General features: G+C 50.1%; 1 protein-coding gene across 2 annotated transcripts; it reads left to right on the top strand.

Moving 5' to 3' along the window:
- Window positions 1-296: 296 nt before the first annotated feature.
- SREBF2 (sterol regulatory element binding transcription factor 2) lies at window positions 297-25437 on the top strand. Of its 2 annotated transcripts, none has more exons than XM_061450700.1 (19): window positions 297-515; window positions 4636-5022; window positions 5870-6051; window positions 7225-7365; window positions 9124-9345; window positions 10456-10570; window positions 10755-10936; window positions 11689-11881; window positions 12856-13037; window positions 13702-13975; window positions 14928-15097; window positions 15313-15481; window positions 16003-16123; window positions 17655-17764; window positions 18880-19012; window positions 19545-19713; window positions 20843-21028; window positions 21923-22034; window positions 22678-25437. In XM_061450700.1, exons 1-19 carry the CDS (start codon window positions 434-436, stop codon window positions 22896-22898), a joined length of 3351 nt encoding a protein of 1116 aa, XP_061306684.1. In that variant the 5' UTR covers window positions 297-433; the 3' UTR covers window positions 22899-25437. The 2 variants fall into 2 exon arrangements, with proteins under 2 accessions (XP_061306684.1, XP_061306683.1); XM_061450699.1 differs by having other exon boundaries at window positions 4636-5025.
- Window positions 25438-26403: the final 966 nt, after the last annotated feature.

Genomic DNA, 26403 nt, shown 5'->3' with positions numbered 1-26403 from the left:
CGCCTTCCACCTCGCCTTTATCCCCTCCAAGCCCGGGAATGGGATCCGTGCCCCGACGGGTGTCCCGCAGGCAGAAGCGAGACCGCAACTCCGGGCCCGCTCCACGGGTGCCCGCAGCGTGCGACTTCCCGCCTTTGTCACTCCCCCCTCATGAATATTCTAATGAGGGGGGCGGAGCACCGCATGCTAATCGCAAGCTGCTGATCGCTGACGCACCATCACACCACGCGCCGCAGCGGCCGCGGATTGGCCGGTGCCGACCTGGTCTCATTGACAACAAACCGCGGGGGGCGTGGCGGGGGGGCGGAGCCTCTGGGCTGTCGGGGCGGCCGAAGATGGCGCGGGGTTGGCGGCGCTCACCGGCAGCCTCCGCTTGAGCGCCTGCGGCGGGGTTCATGCGCCGGAGCGCCGGGCCGCGGCGGGGCCCAGCGCCATGGAGGGCGGCGAGCTGGGCGTGGAGAGCATGGACAGCCTGACCGAGCTGGGCGACGAGCTCACCCTGGGCGACATCGACGGTGAGCGCCGCGGGAAGGGAAGGAAGGAAGGGGAGGGAGCGAGCGGCGTGGTGGGGGCGTTGCTGCCGTATTTCTCCCCGGGCCCGGGGTGCTGGTTCCGCGCGGGAAGGTTGGATAAGTGCGTGGATCTCCCTCCGTGTCGTGTCCCCCTTCCGCCCCGGTGGGGAGCGGGGTGGTCGCCCCACTGTGGTCCCGCTGCTCGGGTCGCGGTCCCAGCACGCGTGGGGTGTCCCGCCGGGCAACGCTAGCCTGGCGAATGGCACGCGTGTCTCCCCGCGTGGCACGGGCGGCCGGTGACGGTTCCCACCCGGGATCGCCTCACAGCCGCTCCCAGGGGCCTGGGGGTCGAGGCTGTAATGCGTGTGTGGGGGTCCCTCCCGCGGGGCAAACAGTGCTGCCCAGGGCCCCCCGTATGTCCTCGGTGCTGCACGATGGCCGCTGTGCTGCCACTCGTGCCTGTGGGAGGCCGACCCTTATCCCCTTCATCGAAACAGGTGTAACTGATTAAATTTCACCTTCCCCCCCCCCATTTCCTTATTTTTATCCCAAAACTTCACCCATCGATGGCAGAGCTCAGGCTCGCTGTGGTTCCCACTGAAGCGCAGGAAAGTGAAACGCTCCCGTGCCGCGCCTCGCCAGGAGTTTCCCAAACAGCTCCTGAAAAGAAAACCCATTACAAATGTAATTTCTCGATGAGCTGTCTGCTGGAGACGGGGACCTGGCTCCATTCCGCTGCCCTGCTCGGTTGTAATCCCAAAGAGAGCTCAGTTTAGGGGAGCCGATGGCCAAAGCATTCTTATTTAGCAGCTGGGAGGTAAAACTGAAGCAGTGCTTTTGAATTTCTAGTTGTGATTGATCTGCACTGTGGAGGGGGGCAAAATGTGTACCCTCCTGCTTTTAATGTATCACATGTAAAAGCAGAGTCCCTTGTGAGAACATAAGGCGCTTAGTTATATCACTCTTACAGTTGGTGCTAACGAGAGGTGGTGTTTGCTGTGGTTAAAGCACCAAGTAATGACTTCTCGGGATCCATATGGAAACAGAGTTCTGATGAACGTGGAGCCACGGTGTGCCCGGGGAGGTGTGATTCAGAGCGATGAGTAACTGAGGAAAAGGAGCTTCGCCCTCCCTCCTCCCCGGCTCCCAGGGTGGATGTTCCTGGGGGGCGGTATATGGCAATCCTGCTTTTTGGGGGCTTTTTTTTTTTACGCTCCATTTGTCATGGATCCATCTCAAGGTTTGAAACTTTGCGAGGGCTTTGATTTGGTTTCAGGTTGTCTTGTTGGCAGGTCTTGGTGTTCCTCTCCCCTCCAGGCTGAGGGACCCTTGCTGCCTGATTTTCATGCTTGGCAGTGGAGGAGGAGTGACACTGACTGGGTGGATGCACCAACTGCTCTGGGGTGTCGGTGTTCACCAGGATGCTGCTCCAGGATGGGGCATGAGGCTGATTGGGGGTTCCTGGTGCTGAGCTGGCTCTGCCTCCTGCCCCGGCACAAGCTCCCCCACCAGCCACTGGCAGGGCAGTGCTGGAGAGCGAGGCCTGAGCTGGTGGTTGGTATGAAGCATGTCTCGGTTCAGGGTGGATGAGTTGTTTGTCTAGGTTGGGATCTCCACCGCTTTCCATTCTCAAAGCACCACGTCTCCAGGAGCATGAGGAAGAGCAACCCATGTGCAGGAGAGCTGAGCCACTGCCTAGGAGAGGCAGCTAAAGCCCAGCACTTGCCTCTCTGCCAGATATTCTGGCCACTGGGCAGTGAAAGTGCTCGGTGGGTTTGGATTCACAATACCTTATGGACACCTTTTAGCCTTGGTCTGGGCTGGGGTAGTTTCCTGCAGTGACATCTCGCTGTGTTAGGGGCCAAGACCTCTTCAACACAGAGGGTGTGGATGATATGGCAATGATGGGTTTACCACCGATAGTTGTTCTCCAGAAGAGACACTCTCCCTGTTCTCTGTGTAGGCAAAGGTGTTTTAAAGAAAGGCAGAGATTTGGATTTTGGGTGTTGCTGTTTCTCTCACTTTTGATTTTTCTTGTGCTGCTACTAGGAAAGCTCTTGGGCACTTTAAAAGAGGTGGGTTGGATCCTCTGGCAGTCTAATTCTTTAAGATTAATCATTAGACATGTTGCACTTAGTCAAAGTGAAGTCTGATAAAGATGTGATTTAACTCATGACAGCAAGAGTAGTTTCTTTTAGTAAGATATTCAGTCTGTATTGAACACGATGTTCTTTAAAACACAGTACTTGAAATTTGGCTCTTACACTGGAATTTACTTTTCCAGAGAAAATTGTGTCCTGTCCCCACTTGGGGTAGTGCTGTCTGGTAGTGAAATAGCAGTGCCATCAAATGAAGGTCTGGAGAAGTACATAGTTGGGAATATCAAGTTTATTGTGTTGAGGGTTGTTTGGGATGGTCTTAGCTACAGTCGGTTGGGGGGTGAAAAGCTGCTTAGTATCCACCTAGGTGTTACGCAGAAGCATTAAACAGCTCTCCTTGCCCCAGTAGGGTTTTTGGAAGTTTACTGAGGTGCTGCATTAAAAAAAAAACTAAAATCTCTCATTTCTCTAGTTAAAAGTGGAGACAAAGTTTTGGTCCAGCTGGTCCCTGAGGGTGGCTGCTGCTCCATGCTGGGGAGCTGCGTCCCTGCTTAGCGTTGGGTTATAAATAGGTCAGGAGGACACATCCCCTCCCAAGCTTCTCCATGCAACAGACCTGAGTTCTTAGAGCAGTGGTCATCTCTGAGGGTGTGGAAAGATTGCTGTTGGGAGTAGTATCATGGAGGTAAAGCAACATGGTGAAACATTCATTGAGGTAGCAGGAAGCTTGGAGGACAATCCCTTTGCTTTGCTTCAGGAGCATCAGGCAAATTGACTGTATAGCATGTGGGTGGCATTTTGGAGCAGCAGATGAATAGCTCTCTTATTGCTGGGACGATGTCCACGGAAACAGTGGAGAGTTTGCTTCTCCAAACCCCCTTCATAAACCACAGCAGTGGCATCTTTCAGGTTTGTGGATGAGAGAGCTCCTGGTCTAAGGAACCCTCTGCTGTATTTTTTCCTATAAACCACAAAGCTATTTTCTAGCTTCTAAACCCAAATTCATGATTTAGTTATAAACTCTCTGTTACGTTTGTGGGTTCCCTCCCTTTTTTTCCTACTTCCAGAAGAAAAACAAACATGGCTTTCAGAGAACAGTGGTGGAGCCAGTGCAGCCTGGGCAGATCCTGGGGTGGGGATGGATGTCTGACTCCTCGTGCTACCTCCCACACAGAACGGGGGAAGCATTCAGGTAGATTAGGTGCGTAATTGGATTACATTGGATTAGATGGAGAGAAAAAGAAGCTTCACTTATGAACAATGATCTCTTGGTTGTGCATTTCTTTTCCTGTGGGGGGAGAGCTGTAGTGTTGTGGTAGCACCCTCTCAATGTGGGCTGAATAAGTCCTGGAGAAGGTGGGATGGAGATAAACTGCTGTGCAGTGATTGCGGGCAGGGGTAAATAGGCAAAAAAACAACACCGAAGGTTATTCTGGTTGTTTAAACACTTGTGTGGATTTCTCCTTCTTTCAACACTTCTATAAGGTGGTGTTTCCTTTAGTGTGTTTTCTCCAGTTTCTGGTATGCTTGAAAGTAAAAACAAAGTTAAGGTGAATTCTTGTTCCATTTCTTCATTTTCCAGATACTCATTGGGGCAGGAAGGTTAGGGGGGCTGGAAAGCACCCCAGAAGCTGAGTGGGAGAAAGGTTAGTGCTGGATTTACAAAGGTGCTTGGTTTCTTCCTTCTGCAAGGGTTAGACTGGAGCAGTGGTGGAACGAGAGTAGCATTTTCGATATGTTGGAGATGGAGAAGTTCTAGTCTGTGCTTGGATCTTGTAGTCTGGGAAGGTGGTGGAGGAGGGTCCTGCCCTTTGCTCTGAACAGTGAGAGGCAGGTGGATGCTGGCCACCCCTCGGTTTCTGTCTGGAGGTGTTCAGTTGGTGTGGTATGTTCTCTGGAGGTTTTGAAAGACCCAGAGCTCCCTTCTGTTCAAGCACGCCATCATCCAAGTCCTGATGTAGTGGTGGGTGTCAAAGCGTGCGGGCAGTAAACCAGCACTGAACGCCTTTCCTTCTGTTTTACAGAGATGCTGCAGTTCGTCAGTAACCAGGCAGGGGACTTCCCAGATCTGTTCTCGGATCACTTGTGTGGCACCTTCCAGGGCGGCAGCAGCAGCAACGGCGGGACCCTGGAGCCGCAGCTGCAGCGGCCCTACAGCCAAGTGCAGCTCCAGCCCTTCCCGCCGTCCCCTGCGTCCCCCCAGCTCCAGAGCCTGCCTGCCAAAGCGGCACAGGCGACACCTCCGGCCCCTTCGCGCTCAGCCCCACTCCTGCAGCCCCGGCCCCCGCTCCAGCCCCAGCCCCAGCTCCAGCAGCAGGCTGTGATGATTGCACCGACCTTCAGCTCTGCTCCCCAGACCAGGATTATCCAGCAGCCCGTGATCTACCAGAACGCAGCCACCAGTTTCCAAGGTAGTGGTTGGGGTGCTCACAGTAAACAATGTCAGTCTTCAACCTCCATGACAAGCATGACGATCCGTGTGATGCTGCCCGGGGGGTGTCCCTTTTCCTGCCTGCTTGGCTTTGGAGTTGGGGGAGCATGAGCAGCTGTCATAAATGAGATCTTTTGTGTAGTCTCTTGCAGTAGTTGTCTTCTTGGTGCTCTCCTCTGTTGTGGCCTTCTCTCTTATGATTCTTGGGAGGCTTGAGAAAAATATGGCTAAAATATGGTTGTTGGCAACGCTGCCCTCCCATTGATGGGTGCTGCAGGCAGATCCAGTCCTGAAGCTCCAGCCTGTCCCATGCGGCAGTCCAGAATGAAGGCATGTTTAAACTACTGAATTCTCAAGTGTAGTACTTGCATTGAGCAGAGGCACTTGTAAGGACCTTTAATGATGACCTGAGCTTCCTTTGTGAATGCCGGTTGTCTTGATCCTTTTCATTAGGTATTGATTCTTTACATGATGAGTAGAATCCTAGGGACCACCAAGATGAGTGGGAACGGGCAAGTGCTGGTTGGATGTACTGCATAATGTCACTGAAGTCATGAGTCCTGTGCTAGCAGAGCAGAGGTTTTTGACTATGTTTTCTCTTAGCTGATCCTCTGTGACTCCTGGGAAGCTTCTGTTCTAGGTGCAGCCTCCTCTTGCAGGAGGCACCAAAGGAGCTGGAAGCTTCCCAACGTGTGGGATGTGTTAGATGAATGCTGCCTACTGAGAAGCTCTGGGAAGAAGAGGAGTGAAGCTGGGAGTGTTCGCAGGCTCCGTAACAGAGACCTGTGTCTCTGGTCTATTTCTGGCATCTCTGTTCTGCCTTCCAGTTCTTCAGCCTCAAGTCCAGAGCCTGGTGACATCCTCCCAGGTCCAGCCAGTTACCATCCAGCAGCAAGTGCAGACTGTGCAGGCCCAGCGAGTGCTAACACAAGCTGCCAACGGCACCATCCAGACGTTAACGCCAGCCACAGTCCAGACGGTCGCTGCACCACAGGTCCAGCAAGTTCCAGTAAGTGAAAATACAGAGTGAGGCAGGGATCCGGCAGCAGAAGGAATTGCTTTTGCGTGTCTGGTCCCGTGGCTTGCCAGGGAAAAGGTGGTGAAGCTTGTAGAGCTGGCGGTCCTCATCCTTGCTTTTGCACAAGCGTTTTTATGTGTGAGAGGTATTTTTAACCAGTCTGTGTTCCAGATGCATCTTGCTTCAAGTCATGTGTGAGAGTCCCTGTTACGAGCTATGGTGTGACTTCCAAGTAGTGGGCCACGTTCAGAAACCATTTTCACTGAATCACATGCATGACTAAACTTGGTCTGAAATATTTCTGTAACTTGGTGCTGCCAAACCAGATTGGAAACCTTACTTGAACAAGCTTTCTTTGACTTTTGCCTACTTCTTTGCAAGTCCACCACATCTGCAGTGTCTTATAAGGGCTGGCTGATACCGGAATGTCTTCTTCCAATTCTTCTGCTGCAGTTTCTTTGATCTTTTAGCTACTACAGTGTCATGTGATTTTTGTTTTAAGACATACGGAAGACTTTTTCACTCGTGTGTGTCTTTGTACTGGATAAAAATGTTTGTGGCTAGGGGACTCTCTCCGTATGCCAAAGTTGCTCTGGCTCAGTTGTGTCATCTGCAGTGTTCTCCATATGTAAGAGTCAACAAGGTATTTGAAAAAATAAGAGCAAGCTCTATTAGGGCAAAATAACTTGCAGTTGGTGTGGGCCCGCTTGATATTCATGGTACGAATCCTTTCAGTGATACTGGAGGGGCGAAAGCTACTACAGGTATTTGCCTAAGTAAATGTGTCCTAGCCATGTTAGGCTCTGAGTACTCAACCAGTTAATACAGACAGCTAGTTATAGGTGTAATTGGAGAGGGGAAGGAAGCTTTTCCATCAGCTCTTTTGTGGTTTTTTTCATATGTGTTTACTTCTGGTGATTGGTTTGAAAACCAATGTCCTGGTGCTTCCTCTGCTCCCCCTCCCTCCAGCAGTGTTCAGAGTGTCTCATGGTCAGAGTTTGCATGAGGGTCTGACAAAAACCATCCAGGTGATGCAGGTGAAAGAAATACTCGCCCCGCTACATCCACTGATGAGTTACAGCTCTGGCATCACTTCTGGCTACTGAGATCAGCAGGGAAATACATACCTGCTCTCACCTTCACCTCTGACTCTTTTCAACCTAGGTTCTGGTCCAACCTCAGATCATAAAAACGGACTCTCTTGTCTTGACAACCTTGAAAGCGGATGGTAATCCTGTTATGGCTGCAGTACAGAACCCAGCGCTGACAGCACTCACTGCTCCCATTCAGACCACAGCTCTGCAGGTACCATATGGATGTTCTTCCTTCCTCACTGACCTGCTTTCCTCTTAACTCAGTGAGGAGACCTGGGCATTAGTATTCTGCAGTGGCGCAAATGGGAGGGGTTTTGAGGGCTGCTCTAGACACGTCCAGAGCAAGTAATACCCTGTTTCTGCCAAGGCTAAACACACAGATTGTACTTTCTTGGCAGCCTCCCATGGCCAGTAAGCAAAGACCAAGGGCATGTTTCTGTTTACCTTTTTCTGGTATTACAAGGAGAGAAACATGACCTAAAAATTCCATCCAGTATTTAACCTCTGGAAGATACTTGAAACTGAAAGCTAACTCACTCAGAATACCTGTGGAACGTTCCTTTACCCCTCAGTAGTGTCTAATAGCAATATGTTGGATCTGATAACTGATTAAGCTGCTCTTCAGAGGGCATTTGCAGTGAGGACTCAGTGTAATCATTGGAGATAGCAGCTGTGCTTCATGGCCTCCACTTCTTATCAACTCTGAGAAACTTGTGCCCTCAATGACACATTTATTACAGTCTTGTACATTCTAACATACCTCTGGTAAAATATTTACTGGGGAGATAAAATTGCACGTCTAGACTTAAGTTTTGACTTTTGTATAGCATGGTAGGCTTCGTATGTACTTGTTCACAGCCAGGCTGAAATCTTCAATTAACCTGATTGCTTTTAGGTGACTTTCATACAAAGATGAGGCTTTTGTGATTGTGTCTGTCCGATACAGAATCTCTAAAGCATTTTGAACACATTGAAATTTGGTAGAAATTAGCCAAGGAAAGGTGGAGGATTTACATTCACTTATTTGTCAAGTTCCAGCTTGAAATGAAACTCAATTGTTTTCCAGTATCCCAATTAGAAGACTCTTTCAGTGTCGGAATTACTCGTGCAGTTGCTCATGGCTAGTTTATCCTCACTTTTGTTAGTCTGCCTCTTGACAGAAGTACCACTTCCCTGATCCTTGATGTACTTCAGAGAACATGTGTAACCACCTCAGTCTCGTTTTGCTGGATCAAGCAGTTTAAACTTTCTTTTCTACAAATGTGCTAGAAGCCGCTCTGTGCAACTGTTTTGGTGAGATTTGTCATCTTCTATCACAGAGTACATACTGCTTTAGTTTGGTGTAGATGGTTTATCCTACGTCTAGATGTCCATGTTTGAGCTTTTCACACCAGTGTGTATCACTCGCTGTCTTAGTTCCTCATCTTAAGACCTTTTTATAAGTTATGGATCTTTTTTTGTCCATTTAATTGAATTGAGCAACTGCAATGCCCAAGCCAAGGATTTTTTTCCATAGTCATGTCCTTTCTAACACTGCCTTTACCAGTCTGGAAGTAGCATTGCCTGTTGCTGATTCGATGACTTTATTTGTCCACTGAAGAGGTGGATTTGGACACTTGAGGTGTAAGGATTGTAGGAACAACAAGGAGCCTTGGTTCATTTCTCTGTTTAGTGGAGGAACAGAGCATGGTAGAAGAGTGTTGATGCTCTTGGAGAACAAGCGATGTTCTTGCTCCACAAGGACCAGTATGGGAGGCAGAGTAGCAGACTTTTCCTGTGTTGCTGTGCCAGTACTCATGCGAGCTGAGGTGGATGGCATGAAACTGTCCTATCTCTTCTTTTCTGAGCTTTAGAAACTTTCCCTGATTTTTTTTTTTTCTTTCATTTACTTCCTTTTTTCTTTTACCATCGTAAACCTTATCTAATTTGGTCAACTGTTTGTGACACTTGTTACGCATGGTCTCTGTAGACCCTCGTTGGGAGCAATGGGACCATTTTGACCACAATGCCAGTAATGGTGGGACAAGAAAAGGTGCCTATCAAGCAAGTCCCTGGGGGTGTCAAGCAACCAGAACCACCTAAAGAAGGAGAGAGGAGAACAACTCACAACATCATTGAAAAGCGTTACCGGTCATCCATAAATGACAAGATCATTGAGCTGAAGGACCTTGTCATGGGCACAGATGCCAAGGTAAAGATGTGGAGTAAGAGCAAATCTAGTGTCATAAATTCTTTGTCTTGGGGTGCTCGTTGCTCTACTAAGTGAAGCTGTTGGGTACGTGTGACTTAGTAGTATGCACACATGTACTGGGATAAGGCTGGTGTCTTATCCTTGCTATCAGTCACCTGTGTGATGGAAAGCTTGATAATGGTATTCAGGAAGGTATTCACCTGTAAAATGCTTACTGTATTGTGCTAGTGGTGCTGTTTCTTGAAAATGAGCTACATTATGTGTTGGTTCTTTTGTTAGGCCTAACTTACATAGGCCCTCTACGTAGAGTATCCAGGTGGATGTTTTGATAACTCTGCCAGACCAGAGCTTGCTTAAGTTTCCTTTTCCATATAACTCCAGTAGAGATGAGGGTTTACAGAGTTTTCCAATATATTTCCTTTAGATATTGAGTAGTAAAAACTATTTGCTCAGATATTAGAAACTTCTCACACCATGTATTCAGGGTTGCTCCATTCACGTTACCTCATGCTGGCAGAGCAGGGAGTAGTGTTGTTGATACTTTGCATGGTCTCCGCGCACATGCTTGCGCTAGTGAAGTCACCTCCTATTGCTGGGTGGAATTGGAAGCTTATGTTTTAAAATCACTGGTAGTGTGCAATGGCTTCCTAGTACTTTGGGCTTGTGTTTACAAGTTAACCTGTCTGCTGCTGCTGGAAGCAAGTAATTTCATGGGGATGGTCAAGGGAGTGAGGCAAGGAGAGAGCCACTTATCTCAGAATTAAACAGTGAATGATGGTTAAGGGACAGCAGCTTGTTCCATCCTAGAAGAGCCACTTCATTTCAAAACTATGGTGCTTTCGAAGGACTCCTTCTGGAAACCTAGATGTGAGCTCTGTTGTAATTTGGATGTTAATCTGTTTCTATTGCACTTTCTTTGTAAGATCTGTCTGTTGCCTTGGCTGCAGAATGTGCCCTGCCATTAGTTTCTTTACAGTTGCCGAGTGGTCCTTTACACACTTTTTCTCTCTATCAGCACATGATACAAAGAGCTGTGGTATCCCTACAAGGCAGGAGTGACCCTTTGATGCTGTCTATGTAAACCGCCTTCTACGTCTTAATTCCTTGCAGATGCACAAGTCTGGAGTCCTGAGAAAAGCCATTGATTACATTAAATACCTACAGCAGGCCAACCATAAGCTGAGGCAGGAGAACATGGTTCTGAAGCTGGCTAACCAAAAAAATAGTAAGTTGTGGAGGCTCTGCAGCAGGGGGAGGGGACACAGCATAAATGTTAGGATGCCTCTTGCAGTTTCTTATCCTTGACAGAGGTTGTATTGATGATGACTGGTGTTTGGTGTCCAGTCTGAGTGATGCTGGCAGGATGTGGGATCAAGAAACATGTACATAATGCACTCTGATTTTTACAGAGCTGTTGAAGGGCATTGACCTAAGCAGCCTGGTTGACAACGATGTGGATCTGAAGATGGATGACTTCAATCAGAATGTGCTGCTGATGTCTCCTCCAGCCTCAGACTCAGGATCACAGGCTGGATTCTCTCCCTATTCCATTGATTCAGAGCCAGGAAGTCCACTCCTTGATGATGCAAAGGTATTCCTGACTTCAGCTGTCAAATTCAAGGCATGTACTTCAGGAATATGTAAGGGCCAGAGTTTAAATTCTCCCGATTCTCAGGAGTAGAACCAGCAGACATCTGGCAAGCAGATCTGTAGGGGACAGAGATCCCTTGTAAGGACGAAGAGGTGCATTGGTGTGTTTTATCTGTTCTTAAATGATTGAGACTACTTCCTGAGCTGTATTATCTGAGCCATACCTTAGCTGCTAGAAGATCTGTACTTGGCCTTCAGCCCCTGTAGAGTCTCTGTGGACTTACAGTGCATGTTCATGACCTGAAGAGCCCATGGTTTTCCAGGGATGTATATATATATCTGTCCAGTGGTAAGCAGGAGAACTTGGAAATGGACGATGACATCGGCTGTGGTTAATGATACGCTTAAGTAGCCACAGTAACAAAGCTGTTAGCTGTCTTTGGCTGAAGGTTAGCTTTGTGGGTATCATAGAAGAAGTAAAGGCAGTAAAGGTTAATCCTAGCCTAACCCAGGGATCCAGTTAATGGTAACTTAAATAACTGGGAGCAGAAGGAAGGTGAAGGCACTCAAATACTTCAGTCTTATCTTACTAAGCTAGGGAAGGCTTTACTGGAGTTCTTGCTGATCTTGATCTGAAAAGCAAATTTTAAAATGTGTTTTGGTTCTCCTTTTTCCCTACTCCTCCCTTGGCATAAGTATTTTTTGTTCTGTAAAATAAGCAGGTTTTTTCTCCTTTTTTTGACTCCTTTGAAGGTTAAAGATGAGCCTGACTCTCCTCCTGTGGCCCTTGGTATGGTGGATCGCTCTCGCATACTCCTCTGTGCTCTCACATTCCTTTGCCTTTCCTTCAATCCCCTGACATCCCTGCTGGACGCCCGAGGAGCCCCAGAGTCTGACAGCCTGGTGCGGCATGGCTCCAGCAGGACCGTGCTGACCGTTGAGTCAGGTAAGGAACCTGGATAGTCTGGACCACAGGAAGTGGCCGGGCTTACATGGTCTCCCTAAAGACCTAAAAGCTGTCATCTGCAGTGACAGCTGCAGGTTGCGAGGTGGACTTTTGGTGTGGTTCAGTGGGATGGGTTTGTGTGCTCAGGGAGTTGTACACCTTTGTTTGATGGTTGGGAGGGGTAGTGCAGGGCTGGGTATGGGAGGAGAGCCAGTGAGAGTGCTTGGACCACATTCAGTGTTGTTATTGCACAGAGCCAGCCATATGTGGTGAGGGAGGGGGAGTACGCACTTGTAGCCCAGCAGCCTGGGCTCTCGGGATAGACCCTAGAAAAGTAGTTCAGAGTAAGGAGCTTACTCCTGTCCTCACCAGTCCCTGATGCATGTTAACTTTATATTCGTTTTTAAGGTAACTGATTTTTGTATCTTAATAAGAAAGTAATAGGTGAAGAATTACTTCAGAAACAGTGTTCTTATGGGGTCTTGCAACTGTCTTGTTCAACACACTTGTTCCATAATATTCATAGTTTGGCGTACAGCAGCTTAGGGGGAAGGCAGGGGATTCTGCAGGCATGCTGTCATTTCTGTGACTGGTAAATATGCTTCCTTAATTAGGATCAGAAAATGAAACTGAAGTAATGTGTACGGATGGGTGTATTTAATAGAAAAATCAGAATACAAAGTACTCTAGGAGAACTGAGCACTGATGCAGTTTGGTTTGTGGATTTTTTTGTTGGTTTTCTTTTTTTGTAATCTTGGTGTGTAAAAATCACTACTTTTATTTGGCTGAGAATGCTGTGGCTTGGAGTTTGGATGAAGAGCTCTAGATACAGATGTTTCCTGATTAAACTGCAGCCTTTGCAAAAGTTGATACCACCTGTGGCAAGCATAGCAAGACATCCTGGGTCTTCTGTTGCTGGGCTTTTAGTGTCCAGATTAACTCTTACCTCTCCTTGTTTGGGATGTCCATTGCAGATGCGGGTGGCTGGTTCGGATGGATGATGCCCACGCTGATCCTGTGGCTTGTGAACGGGGTGATTGTACTGAGTGTGTTCATAAAGCTCCTCGTGCATGGAGAGCCAGTGACCCGGCTGCACTCCCGGTCATCGGTCACCTTCTGGAGGCATCGCAAGCAGGCAGACCTGGATTTGGCACGGGTAAAGCTGACTTGTCGTTTTGCATCAAGTGCATCCTCTAGGAGGGGGCTTGGATAAATGTTGCCTAGTGAGACAGTGGCTTGGCATTTGCAAGAGTGTGGTATTTGAGTGGATTGTCCTGTCTGATTTCAGAGTAGTTGTTGCTAGGTTGTCTTGAGTGGTTTCAAGATAACCTAGCACCCTAGACTTCCCTCAGCCTAAGATAGCAGGGCTGGATGTCAGTATTGGAAGAGGCTCCTAACTTTTGTCCTTGTCCCTTGCTGCTGCATCTTGTAGCTGTCTCCACAGCAAGGTCTTGGGTTTTGTCCAGAATCTGGCTTTTGCTGTCTGCTCTGTCTGCCTGCTGTTCTCCAGCCTTTTACAAGTTCTCCCTATTGTTGAGGCAACATTTGGCTTTTGATGTGGGGGAACTTCAGATTGTTTGAGAAGGCAGGAAGCTCCTGTCACCTAGTGCTGATGTGTCTCTTGGACAGTGCAGGATCAGACCTGTGTGTGGAAAGATATGTGTAAGGCCAGATTTGAAGCTGGTGTAAGTTACCTTCATCTTTACCCTCAGCTAAAGATGTTGTCGTAGCTTGCACATCAGCGTGTCATGTTCTCAGTGCCCAGGAGTGTCTCTGTGATGGTGCTTTCGTTGTTGAACCCTTTCTCATGTTATTTGCAGGGGGATTTTGCCGCAGCTGCGTCAAACCTGCAGACTTGCCTGTCGGTACTTGGCCGAGCACTGCCGGCTTCCCGCCTGGACTTGGCCTGCAGTCTGTCCTGGAACGTCATCCGTTACAGCCTGCAGAAGCTGGCACTGGTGCGGTGGCTGCTAAAGAGGACTTCTCATCAGTGGCGGGCAAGGGAGGCCGCTGCAGGCTTCGAGGACGAGGCCAAGACCAGTGCTCGGGATGCGGCTCTAGCGTATCACAAGCTCCATCAGCTTCACATAACAGGTAGGAGCAGAGGTGAAGGATCTGCTGTCCTCATTTTGCCCTATGAGGAGGTTCAGAGCTGATCCTAGAGGATACAGGGAAAGCACTGCGGCCTCCCTTCTCCAGGAGGGCTGCTGTTGGAAATTAGCCTGACAAATTTCAGGAGCCACTTCCTAGAGTACAGCAGGTTTAAGCAATAAGAGAGCTCTGTAAGAAGGGCCAGAGAACAGCAGTGTCTCGAGTTGGGTGTTCCCTAGTCTGCACAAATGGCTGAGTTTTTCCCAAGCAACAGTTGATAGAGTCCAGTCACTTTTTTGCTGCTGTTACGGGCTTGTTTCATTTGTATCAGTTGGGAACGTTATGTGGAAGCAGGGGCTGAGGTTAATTGCTGGAAGAACTTAAATTTCCGAAGCTGTGCGGAGCGCCATTTGGTGTTGATAAGCTTTGAAAATCCGTGTGCACATGTACTAAGGAAGTGCTTGAATGTTGCTTTGAACGGCTGTTTTTGCTGTTTCCTTGGCAAACCAATTTGCAATGTTAATAGGCTCCAAGCACATCAGAAATCCACGCTAAACAACTTCTGCCTAATGCTGTGTGAATTGTAGCTATGCCACCAGGGATAAGAAGTCATCCTTAATATTGCCTGTGTAGGTACAGATGGGGACTGCAAAGGAGTTTAGTTTTGAGCTAGTGACAGATAGCAAGACAGGTATTACTGATGATTTTATCCTAACTGGTTTAGCTGTACAAGGCTTTCTCACGGTAGATACCAGCCTTGGTATCTGTGGAGGAAAGACTCGGTTATGGTTGTTCCGTTGCCTGACTACAGAGTAGGCGTATGTGGTTGTAAATTTCTCATGTCAGCAGGTCCTTCTTGTCTCTCCAGGACAGTAGCCCTGCACGTCATGGCAGTATTTAGCAGCTGTCAGCACTTCACTAAGAATTAACACTTTTCCTTTCCCTCCTGGTGCAGGTAAACTTCCCTCCAGCTCAGCTTACTCAGGCTTGCACATGGCACTGTGTGCTGTGAATCTGGCTGAGTGCGCAGAAGAGAAGATCCCACCCAGCACAATGGCAGAAATCCACCTGACAGCCGCGGTTGGCTTGAAGACCCGCTGTGGGGGCAAGCTGGGCTTCCTAGCGGTGAGTTGTGGTCTCCTTTTCCATCACACCTCCAAGCAGAGCTCTGGGAAGGCCTGTGGGCTGGCATTGCTGTAGCTCAGGGCAACTGTCAGCACAATAATCACAGTATGGTCTGCAATTATGATACAAGCTGTAATTGTGATATGACCTTTGTCCCTGGTGGTGTGTCTCTTTCCCTGGCTGCTGTTCTCAACCTTAGCCTCTCCTTTCCCCAGAGCTACTTTCTAAGCCAGGCTCAGAGCCTGTGCAGCTCGGAGCGGAGTGCCATTCCTGACTCGTTGCGTTGGTTGTGCCACCCGTTGGGACAGAAGTTTTTTGTGGAGCGGAGCTGGACGGTCAAGTCGGCTGCAAAGGAGAGCCTGTACTGCACCCAGAGGAACCCTGGTGAGGGCCGCTTGTGTCCCGAGTGCTTGGCCTCGTAGCACTTTGAGCCTGGTTATCTCTCCACCTCTGGGGCAAAAGAGGGTGTCTTGTTTGAGAGCATGCTCTTGTATGTGGACTTGACAGGCAAGAGGGGCTGTGGAGCTGAGAGATGCGTCTTCAGCCTGCAGGACCTGGCTTTCCCCCTTTGGATACAGCGCTGTGTCATTATGCTTGTGCCTTTATATGCTGGAATGCAACCTGAATGTGGCCGTGAATGTCTGGGGGGTGACTTTGGGGTGAGCAGTGTCATATGGCAGAAGTGCTAGAGGGATATTTGGCCAAAGGCTGCAGCTTTGTAAATGGATTAAAGGGGTGAAAAGGCCCTGAAAACTTAGTCTTTACAAATCACTGCATTAATTCCTCAAGTATTTCCCTCTACTTGCTGTTCTTCCTCCCATGTTTTAATTCTTCTTTTCAGTTGTATTGAAGGGTGGCTGTGGCTGTATGCAAGTGAAGTGGTTTGGTTTTTATTTCATCTCTAGCGGATCCTATTGCACAAGTTCATCAGGCATTTTGTGAGAACCTGCTGGAGCGAGCGGTGGATTCTCTTGTGAAGCCTCAGGCTAGGAAAGAGATAGTGGAACAAGAGGAGGAGGAGCCATGGTAAGTTTACATGCTGGTCACAGTTGCAGGTTCTGGGCAGAGCTCATGACCACTGTCTGAGTGCTCTGGGGCAAACTGAGTGCTTAGTCCCTATTAAAGACTTGAAATGACAATGGAAGTCTGGCCACCACAGCTTATTACAAGAGTGAACTCTGCCTCTTTGTATTGAAACATCCAAAGTCAGAGGTGAACCTGTGTGTAGTAAGGATTTCTGGTGTCAGCTGACACAGTCCTGATCGATTCCTGAACTGGAAGAATGGCGCCTTCTCTGCTGTGACAAAGTTTAATGTTCAGGAGTGCTAAACTTAGGGTGCACATACCAGCAGAACAAATGTGCAGGGCTGTAAAAGCATGAAGGTCTAGTGTGTCAGGGAGTGACCCTCCCCGCCCGCCCCCCCCACCTCACTGTCTTATGCATGAGCATTCTCCTAGCTGAAGAGCCACATTTACCAGCAGTGGAAAATCAAACTGATGAGTTGCAAGTGATGATGTTGGCCGAAATTATCATTGCCTCTAAGCTCTGTGATCGAATGAAAGGGGCTGATAGGTGGGAATTGAAGCAGCTTTTTGTACAGAACCACCTTTTTCCTAGACTCCACAGGACATGGAGCCCCAGCCTTTGCCAGTAATTCAACACTGCTTCTAGCTGATACCCAGATATACTGGTGCCAAGCAAACTCTATGCAAATATATGGGAAGCTCTGTAAGGCTCCTGTCCCCAGAAAGTGTGGGTAAAAGCCTCAAATGGGAAGATAACCCATCATTTCCCTCTGTAGGGAAAATACTGCACGCTTATCTTATTTAACTTCCTTTTGTTTTCAATCTCATGCCTAGCATCGTTGTCGAGCAGCAGTTCAGTCTAATTGTACAGTACAGATGCTTGTGATCAGATGCTGGTGTTGATGATGAGATAAAGTAGCAGAGTTTGTATAAGTGGGGTGGATTTGCAATATGCTTGTGGGAGTCGTGTTTCCTCTTGGGAAGGACTAGCTTTAGTAATACAGCAAGCTTTTTTGCCCCCCTTTAGGGGTAGGACATCAACATCTTCCTCTGTAGCATGTCCCAGGAAATTAGATCATTGCTGCGTGTGCTGCTTTTTCTGACCAGCACTGTGAATGCGTTGTCACTTGTGTTCATATGTATTTGCATATATGCAAATAACCCCTTGCCGAAGAGTAGTTCAGCCACTTTTAGAGGCAGTGATTGAAAAGGAGCCTGTAATCAACTTGTAACATGTGCAGCATCTCTGAGGCTGAGATGAGGTTTCTGGAGTTGACTCTAGTTCTGTGCCGGTCCCCTTGCATGGGGAGGTGTGAGGCTGCTCCTCCTTGAGCATCGGCCTGTGCGCTTCCATTCTCAGGGTGGTCTCTTCAGTCCAGCAGTGTTGTGTTTCCTATAGGTCTTGAACTTTCTGCTGCTTTAAGCCGTCAGCACAGTTTAAAAATGCCTTGTGACTGCTAAGAAGTGCTTTTAGGCCCTGGTATCCCTTGTGTGACAGCATAGTGAAGGTCCACCTTGCTTCTTGTTTCAGTGAGTTCTCCAGTGCCATGGAATACTTGAAACTGCTCAACTCTTTCTTGGACTCAATGGGAAGTGGAGCTCCACCTTTTGCCAGCACTTCTATGCTCAAGTCTGCCTTGGGTAAGTCTGGCAGAACCGAAGCTGTCCCAGCTGCAGGAACTATTGCTGATACCTGTCCTCTCTCCCCCCACCACCTCTCAAACTCCATGCAGGGAGAAGGGCAGCCCTTGGAGTGAGATTTGATTGCTGAGCAGCAGCACACCACAGTGTGGTATGGGATTGCATGTTCAAGCTGCACCCTGAGCCCTTACCTGAGGCCTTGCTTCTGGCAGTGCAAAGTGGGAGGAAGGGTGTAGCTTATAGACAAGCACAGCACTGTTACCATTGGGATTTTTCCACTTAATGACCTATTGGACACAATACAGGTTGACCTCAATTTCACAGCAGCTGTCCTGCAGCCCTGGCCGTAGGCAAGTTCTGGGCATATTTTAGGAGGCACTTGCATTTTGGTGTGACGAGATACGTAGACTCCTCTGAGCCGTGCGCTCATCTGGGCTTGGCTGGTAGCAGGCTCCTGTAGTATTTGTCTTGCTTAGTATTGGTACAGGCAGCACCTGGCAGCTCACTGGGATGCTGATGGAGCTTTGGAGACACATGAAATGTGCTGTACCTATAATGTGTAGAGCAGAAATACAAGAAAAACTAGACATTTATTTTTCTAGGTTTTTTTTTTTTCTGTATAAAGGGAAATCTATTTTTGTGCAAATATTTTAATGAAATTTAAAAGCAGGTCAGAGTAGCAGAGCCAATGTCCTTTGGGCCTAGGTAAACTTCGGGAGGTTTTGCAGGGGGTGTGAAATAATGGAGGAAGTTATATCGGAGACCTGATTTAATGGCTTGATGGTGATTAGTGCCAAGGCACAGTAAATATGAGTGGAGCTGTTATTTTGGGGTGGTGAGTGGAGATTCTTGTTGGGAAGGGAGCCGACAGGTTTCTAGACTAGTAGACAGGTTAAGTCCTTGCTGACAAGGTACAAACTCGGCAGCCAGAACTGCTTGCAGTTAGCGTAGGGTGTTTGCCTGCTGTCAAGTTCCCTCGTGTTCTTGCAGTACATTCCAGCATTGAGCTGGATGGCTGCATTCCTGTGGGATCCATTTGGGCTCATTAGCATCGATCTCAATGTAAGGAGCCGGGTGTCCCCTCCGAGGCTGCAGCTCCAGATTGTGTTCCGCAGGCCCTGACGTGGTGTGCAGATGGTGGTCAGCAGCGGTGGCGATGGCAATTGGTTGGCTCAGAGGGGACGATGCAGCCGTGAGGTCGCACTTTGCCGAAGTGGAGCGCATGCCGAAGTCCCTGGAGATGTCCGAGTGCGTAAGCCTCTAGCGACTTCCAGGCTCCTTTCCCTTCTAAATGGGGTTGCTCTTCCCCTAATGCTGTCCTGTGGGGCTGCCCCTACCTGTGCTCTGGAGCTGCACGCCTCTCATGCAGATGTGCTCAGCAGTTCACATGTAGGTCAAGGCATGCAGGGTGATATCAGAGCTGCGGACTGGAAGTGTCAGAATCACTTCTTTAGGGATGTCTTTTGGCTTTGTTCTAACTGCACAGCCTGCCACCTTCCAAAATCAAACAGAGCTAACGCACTGATGGAAAGGCTGGTGTCACTTTCTTGGTTCTTTTGCACTAAAGCACCTTTGCAGTTTGCTTCCATCTCTCTGTGTTTGTGTTTCTGTAAGAGAAACAATTCCTATCTTTCTTTCCTGTCTAAGAAATGATATCTCTGCTCTTGAAGATGGGAGGGTGAAAGCTGATGCTGGTTACTGCTTGAGCTCAGCTTCTTGAGCTGCCCTGTGGCAGCCTGACGTGGTACTGCTTGAAATCAGCACTCTCTTTCTTTTCCAGGAATGCCCTGGTGAAAGCCACCTTCTACGTGTGTAAAGCCATGCAGGCCTCGCTGTCTGGGAAAGCAGATGGACAGCAGAGCTCCCTGGGTCACTGCGAGAGGGCCAGCAGTCACTTATGGAACAGCCTCAACATGAGCAGCAGCATCTCCAGTGCAGTCCTCAATAATGTAAGAGTTGCAAGCCTGAGTTAGCACATGGTTTGCCTTGGTTGTAAGGTTGATCTTGCTGCGGGTATATAATTTCTCTGTTGTATCAATATTCACCATTCATCCTGTGTCTCCTGGGAATAGAGAGAAAACTTCTTACCTTTCCTTGCAAAGGGCATTTACCTCTTTCTGCCTCTGCTGTACAGAGGAGCAGAGCTACGGGTAAAACATTGTTTCCTGGTCATGGTCTCAGGTAGCTGAGCTCTTGCTCATCTTCTGCCAGTAGCTGTCCCCCCTTTCTGGTGCTTTGACCATATCAAGTTTGGCCCATTGATATCATCCATCTCCATTCTGTAAATGAAGTTTCTGACACCTGTAAAGCGGGACCTCATTATGTTGAGTCTGCTGTCCCAGGCAGCACTCGTGAGTGTTTGAACCCTTTACCGGAAAAGTGGCACTGTGCTATTTGTGTGGGGCTTATTTCTCTTCTTTCCAGGATTACCTAAAAGTGGATCTTCCCTTCATGCCATGTGGGACACAGTTCTGGTTCCTTCCATCTCTCCTGGGTGGCAGCTGTAGTGCATTGTAGTTGCATTGCATGTTGTGGCAGTAACTGTGCAATGTTTCTGCAGTGCAGTACAGAGGCACTCTGCTTCTGCAGTGTGGGTAGGGTCCCCTAAGAGCAACTAGGACAGCAGGCAATGCTAGGGGGCAGCAGCAGATGGGGAAAAGGGATTCGAGCTGTGTCAAGACTGCCTATTTATTCTTCTGCAGGTAGCAAGGCTGTCTTTACGCTTTACCCTAGTTAGTATCACTGTTTGGGCAGGAAAGCCTTTGCAGAAGGCCGGGGCATTGCTGGTGCAATATCCCCTTGGGTCGAGGTCAGCCTTGCGGAGGTGTTGGACCTCCTTGGGCACAGCTTGGTGCTTGCTCCTTAGGCTGGACCTCTCAGTGTCGGGCTCCAGAGATGCCGCTTGGGCAGAAGGCAGAGCCCTGCTCCCCAGGGTGCATCGTGGTGGGGATGATGTGTCTGGGAGGGCCCCTGGGAGGGCAGGAGGTGCTGTGTCTGCAGCTGTGTAGCACAAGGCCTGTTACTCCCCTGATGGGATGTGTTAATAAGCATGTGTGCCCGGGCGCCCGGCTCTTGCAGATGATCCAGCTGCTGGCCTGTGACTTGCTGCTCTCTCTCCGCACCAGCCTGTGGCAGAAGCAGGCGAATGCCAGCCAGGCCCTGGGTGAGACCTACCACGCCTCGGCCCCCGAGCTGACGGGCTTCCAGCGCGACCTCGGCAGCCTGCGCAAGCTGGCTCACGGCTTTCGACCTGCCTATCGCAAGGTGATGCTTGCCTCCCCTGCATGCTTAGCTGTACTCCTTCCCAGGGGAAGCCGTGGCCCCTCACAGTGTAGGGTGTATGTGGGCTTGGTTGGTTTGGATGCTTGGGGTGGGACGGTCTGCCACCGGCAGCCTCCATACTTGGTGGGTGATGAGGGAGGTTCCCATGGGAGTCTGGTGCATGTCGGGAGATGTCTGCCTTAGTTTCTACCTAGAAAGCAATCACGTCTGTACTGCCAAGCAAATACCGTAGCATTCTGTCCTGTAATGGGGCTTCAGGCCAGGTCAGTCCCTCTAGTGCGAGTGGGAGGCACACTTGGCCATGTTGGCTCTGCAGGTAGCCAGGGGGGATGAGATGCCTTCTGCACCTGTAGAGCTTAGCCGTACCCCCTTAGCTGTACCCTGGCACTTCCCTGGGGTTTTTCCCCCGCTTACGTTCTTCTCTGTCTAGTTTTAAGCCTCTGTAGAGGAAATGTCGTATAATAGGACAACAGAGTTGTGCTGGTGTTGTCCAGATTCTGGATTTCAACGTTTGATACCGTTATTGGAGTGCTGCACTAGCAGCCTGGGTGAGATGCCCACCTAGGCCACAGTGCCAGGGTTTGCAGTCCCATTTTTCCACCCTGTTCCTGCTCTTGTGCCTCTCCCTTTCCAGGCCACTTGCTGTTATGTGTCAAAAGCTTTTTTACTCCCTCACGGTTGCCCTGACCTGCAAATTCTCCAGAGACAGGTGGGAAGATGAGGGAGGAGTGTGGAAATGGGTCTCTGCTGTTGGCAAGGCATCAGTGCTCCGCTCTGGAAATGCGGTGGGAGAGGGATGACACACGCTCAGCACCAGCATCGCCCCTGTCCCAGCTCACCTCTCACCCTCCATCCCACCTTTCCTTCCACTTCCAGGTCTTCCTCCATGAGGCCACCGTGCGCCTGATGGCAGGTGCCAGCCCTACCCGCACCCACCAGCTGCTGGAGCACAGCTTGAGGCGACGCACGCCCCAGAGCAGCAAGCAAGGTCAGCCACAGGGGCCCCACTGGGAGGGGGCAGTGCTTGGGCAAGGTAAGGGGGGCATAGCAGCAACCTGCAGCCTCTCCTCTGTGTCTGAGGATCAGGATAATGATCTCCCATCACCCTATGGCTCACGGTAATTCTTCTGCCTTGATCTCTGTGAGCTGGCTAATGTGAGCTGCCAGACCTGAGCTGGTGGTGTCAGTGAACAGACTTGAAAACATTTGTCTTTGTTCAGCCGCACGTGCCTGAAACTTGGCAGTCTGGAGTTTGGGGAGGTCAGTGCAAAGGCAGAAGCCAGGAATCCTAAAGGGGAGAGCCAAGAGACATGGTAGTGATGGTAAAATGCCCTGGGTGTTTAAGAAAATGGGCAGATGTGTGTGCTGGTGCTGGGATTGAGCCCTGGGAAGTGAAGTGAAAGGGACCATCTCTGTAAAAGACAGGATTGCCAGTCCAGCTCAGACTGTTCTCATCTGCTAGCCTAAAGGAGCTGCCTGGGGGTCTGCTGCAGGGTGCCCCCCACTCTAGGCACAGCCGATGATGCCAGCCAGAGGTGCTTGTGCTCAGTGGTGCCAGTCAGGGGCCCACACAGTGGGGTTTATCATGCAGGTGGTAGCTTCACCCTTCACTTTCTCCTCATTGCCTGTAGGTGAACTGGACACCCTGCCAGGCCAAAGGGAGCGAGCCACAGCCATCCTGCTGGCCTGCCGCCACCTTCCCCTCTCCTTCCTCTCCTCGCCGGGCCAGCGAGCGGTCCTGCTGGCTGAGGCTGCCCGCACCCTGGAGAAGGTGGGGGACAAGCGCTCCTGCAATGACTGCCAGCAGATGATCGTCAAGCTGAGTGGGGGCACGGCCATCGCTGCCTCCTAATGCCGGCATGGAGCTGCCTTGTGCAGAGCCTGGTTGACCATCAGCCTGGACTGCCCTTCTGGAGCTTGTAAAAAACTAAAGTGTGAGGTTAGGGCTGTGCTGGTGGGGTCGTGATGGGGTGGGAGAGGGAGGGTTTTGGTTTTGTTCTGCTTTTTTAATTGCCCCAGGTTTAGCTTTATTAGCCCCCTTGCTTGTTCTCAGGCACTGGTGCAGGAATCTTGTTCAGTTGAGGTTTTTTGCAACTGTGCCTGGGGCTATTGGGAAGTGCTGCCCCAGCCTGGAGCCCCCATCCCTGCTGGGGGGAGAAGCCCGCACACCCAAAGCATAGAGAAGTGGCACATCCCGTGTCTGTTCTCAGGGGCATCTCGTTCCCTTCCCAAACACCTCTGTGGTAACCTTTGGGAAAGGCAGAGAGTCTGCTCAGGCCTTGCCCCCTGCGGTTGCTGAGGTCTGGGGCAGTTCCCAAGAGATGGGGGGAAGGCAGCAGCTTTCCTTGAGCTGTATGTGAGGAAACTGAAGCCCCCTAGACCCAGTTTACAGAGGTGCTCTGGGAGTGTTGCTTGGGGCCAGTACTGCCCAGCAAATTTACCTACGGTTTTTATACAGGTTTTTTTATAGGCGTGTTTGTGGCTTTACAAAAACATAGGGAACGATGCAGCAGATTTCCCTTCCTCTCCACTTCATGCATCTCCTTCCTCTGACAGCTGCCTCTGTTTTTTGGCAGGGGACTGGGTTTGTGGCAACTCTACAAGCAGAGCCCTCTAGAAGGCTGGGGCACCCTGGGTCGTCTAGTGCTGGGTGGCAGCAGAGGTGGATGTTCAGCGCCCTGCACTCGGTGTGAGGGGTGGGTGCTGCTCTGGTGCCTTTTTGTTCATGCAGAAGCAGTTTTTAGGAACAGAGTTTTAATTTTACTCAGCTCCCAGCCCCAGAACTTGTGTTCAGATGTTTCTCCTTCCCTTCTCCAGCTGCTCAGCAGCTCTGGAGCTCCAGCAGGGACTCGGAGGCAGTGGTTCCAGGGATGAGTCTCCCAGCTCTGTTACCATGACTATTCAGAGCACTTTGACTTATAGGTGATGAATCACCTGTGACTTTCCAAGAGGGGGAGGCAGACTGGCGACAGGGAGGAAACGGTTTGCCGCCTTCTTCCCTGCCTTTCCTGTTGCATCTCTCCAAAGAAGTGAACACACTCTTGTGTGTGCAAATGTGAAAACCAGTCTTTGGCAGGTGGGCATCCCTGTTTCTCCCTGCAGTAGCTGGTCTGTGCTCTGTGTCAGCATCTAGAAGCACTTGGATATGGGCAGCAGCCCAGTCCAATGCTGTCCCAGTCAGGCCTGTGCAGCCTGACCCCTGCAGAATCAGACTGGGGCAAGAAGCTTCTGTGTGCATCCACATTTTGCAGACAGGTGTGAGAGCTTGAACTCCTTCCAAGTTGAGGGGAAAGAGACGGGGACTTGTCTCACTTGCACAGGGTCTTTTGGCATCTGGGCTGGGGATTTTGTGTGCTGCAGCATTGAACACAAGTGATGGTGGTCCTGGAGCTGCTTGGCTTCAACAAGGTGGAAGCTGCATCCAGGAGAAACTTGTTTCCCAGCAAAGCCCTTTCCCAGTGACCCTGGGCTATAGCTGCAAACAAAAGATGCTTTTGTTTTGGGGACCAGAAGATGCTTCCCTCCATCCCCCACTTTATTTTGGGAATAATATCTGGTGGACACCCTGCTGCAATGGCCAGGAGCCTGTGCTCCTCACCCTACTGACAGGCTGGGGCATCCCTTGCTTCCCAGTGTCTGCAGCTGGATGGAAGCTCATCCCTTTAAAGGGAAAGAAGGTTGCTCTTGGGTGTCTTTGATCAGTTTGGGTGGGTCTTGATTGCCCATTCCTGAGTTTCCTAGCTTACTGGTGATCTATTTTGAGGGGTGGATCGCATCCTTCTAAGTGTCTCTCAGAGTGTCTTCCTGGTGGTTGTTTTTTCCTAAACCAGAGAAACTCCTTACCTGGGGCAACCTCCAAGTTATTTCCCTGGGTCTGGGTGCAACACGGGGGAAGTTTTGTGCTTTAGTAAAGTGGGGGGAAGTAAAGCTTCAGGAAAACCATGATGCTGAGGCTTCACTTGTCACTAAGAGTGGACTGTGATCTGGGCTGCAAGGAGTACTGGTGGGGCTGGGAGGCTGTGGGGCATGATTCACAGAGGGAACCAGCACTGCTGGTTCTTCTCTACCCTCCAGGACCAGGGGTCTTTTGCCCTGTTTTTTCTATGCTGTTCATCAGTTTTGCTGCCTGTCTGATCCTACACCTTTTTTTATACGTGTGTGTGTGTGTATATACTGTAACTTCTTTTTTTGTTTGTGGGTGGAAGAAAATTGTTTTATGGCTTGTGTGAAGAAAATCTATTTATCCACATGGAGGTTGGAGTAGGGATGATTTGTGATACGAGATGCAGCTGGTGGTGGGGAGGTTCCCCAAGGAATATATCTGCTGTCTGAAAACCCTGTGCCAGGGCTCCTGAGCATCTGGTACCTAATAAAGGTGAACGTTACCACCACCTTCTGCCTGCCCTTTTTCTTTATAACCCTCTTCATCCTGCCCAGCAGCTGCTCTCAAGCATCGGTGAGCTTGAACCACCCTTCAGAGACATTCAGTCATGCAAGTGCCCCAGGAAGCTGTCACTCCTCTGTCTGGATAACCTGGGCAATGGAGCTGTATGGCTCGCAATGAAAAACGCCCCTTGGTGGAGCAAGTGTAGTGTCTCTGTGCTCCTTTGGAAGCAACCCAGGGGGCTGATGGCTTGAGCAGGGCCAAGTGAGGCAGAGCTGGGCCAGAAGCCTGCAATTTTGAGAGCATCTACATTCGTGGAGAGCTTTTACCTGACCTTGCTTGGAACAATGTCCTTTTACTCCGTCTCTGGTTCTCTGCTCCCCCTGGTAAAACTGTCAGAACCATTAAGCTTCAGGCAGAGAAGAGCTGTTTGGTTTTCATGTAGCTGCTCAAAGGGTTGTTCAGTTGGCTCTGGAAGCACTGTTCCCACCACTTCCTCCATCCGGGGGTGTTCCATGGCGGGGAGCAGGCTTTGCACCCGAAGGAGCTGGGGTTTTGGGAGCAGCATGGAGTCCCCCAGCCAATCCATACCAAGGCCATACAGTTTAATGTAGTATTTATTGACAAGGTGGAGGCTGAGGCAGTGGGTAAGGGGAGGCTGGGGAGGGAAAGGGGCTGCTCTGGCTCTGCTGCCAGCACCCGGACAGTGCTTTGAGGCCGTTGCTCTTCCCCGACTTGCTCACAGGAGCTGGGTGGGGGTGCCTGGTCCCGGCAGGACGTGTCCCACATCCCTAGGGGCTGTGGTCTGTCCAGCATCGTCCCCTGAGCAGCGCGCTGCTCGTGTGCCCCGGCACAGCCCCTTCATGGAGAGGCTGGGCACGGCTGAAGCTTGTTGCCCGGATTGCGAGCCTGCCCCCCGGTGCCTGCTCTATCCCCGGGAGCGGGAGGGCGGCACATCCGCTACCACGTCCGG

The sequence above is a fragment of the Pezoporus flaviventris genome, unplaced genomic scaffold (genome assembly GCF_033815535.1).
Source record: "Pezoporus flaviventris isolate CSIRO_AGI_PZ_B2104156 unplaced genomic scaffold, CSIRO_AGI_Pfla_v1 ptg000011l, whole genome shotgun sequence".
Lineage (NCBI taxonomy): Eukaryota > Metazoa > Chordata > Aves > Psittaciformes > Psittacidae > Pezoporus > Pezoporus flaviventris.
Note: the sequence above shows the minus strand (reverse complement) of the source record. Positions and strands in the feature narration are given on the sequence as shown.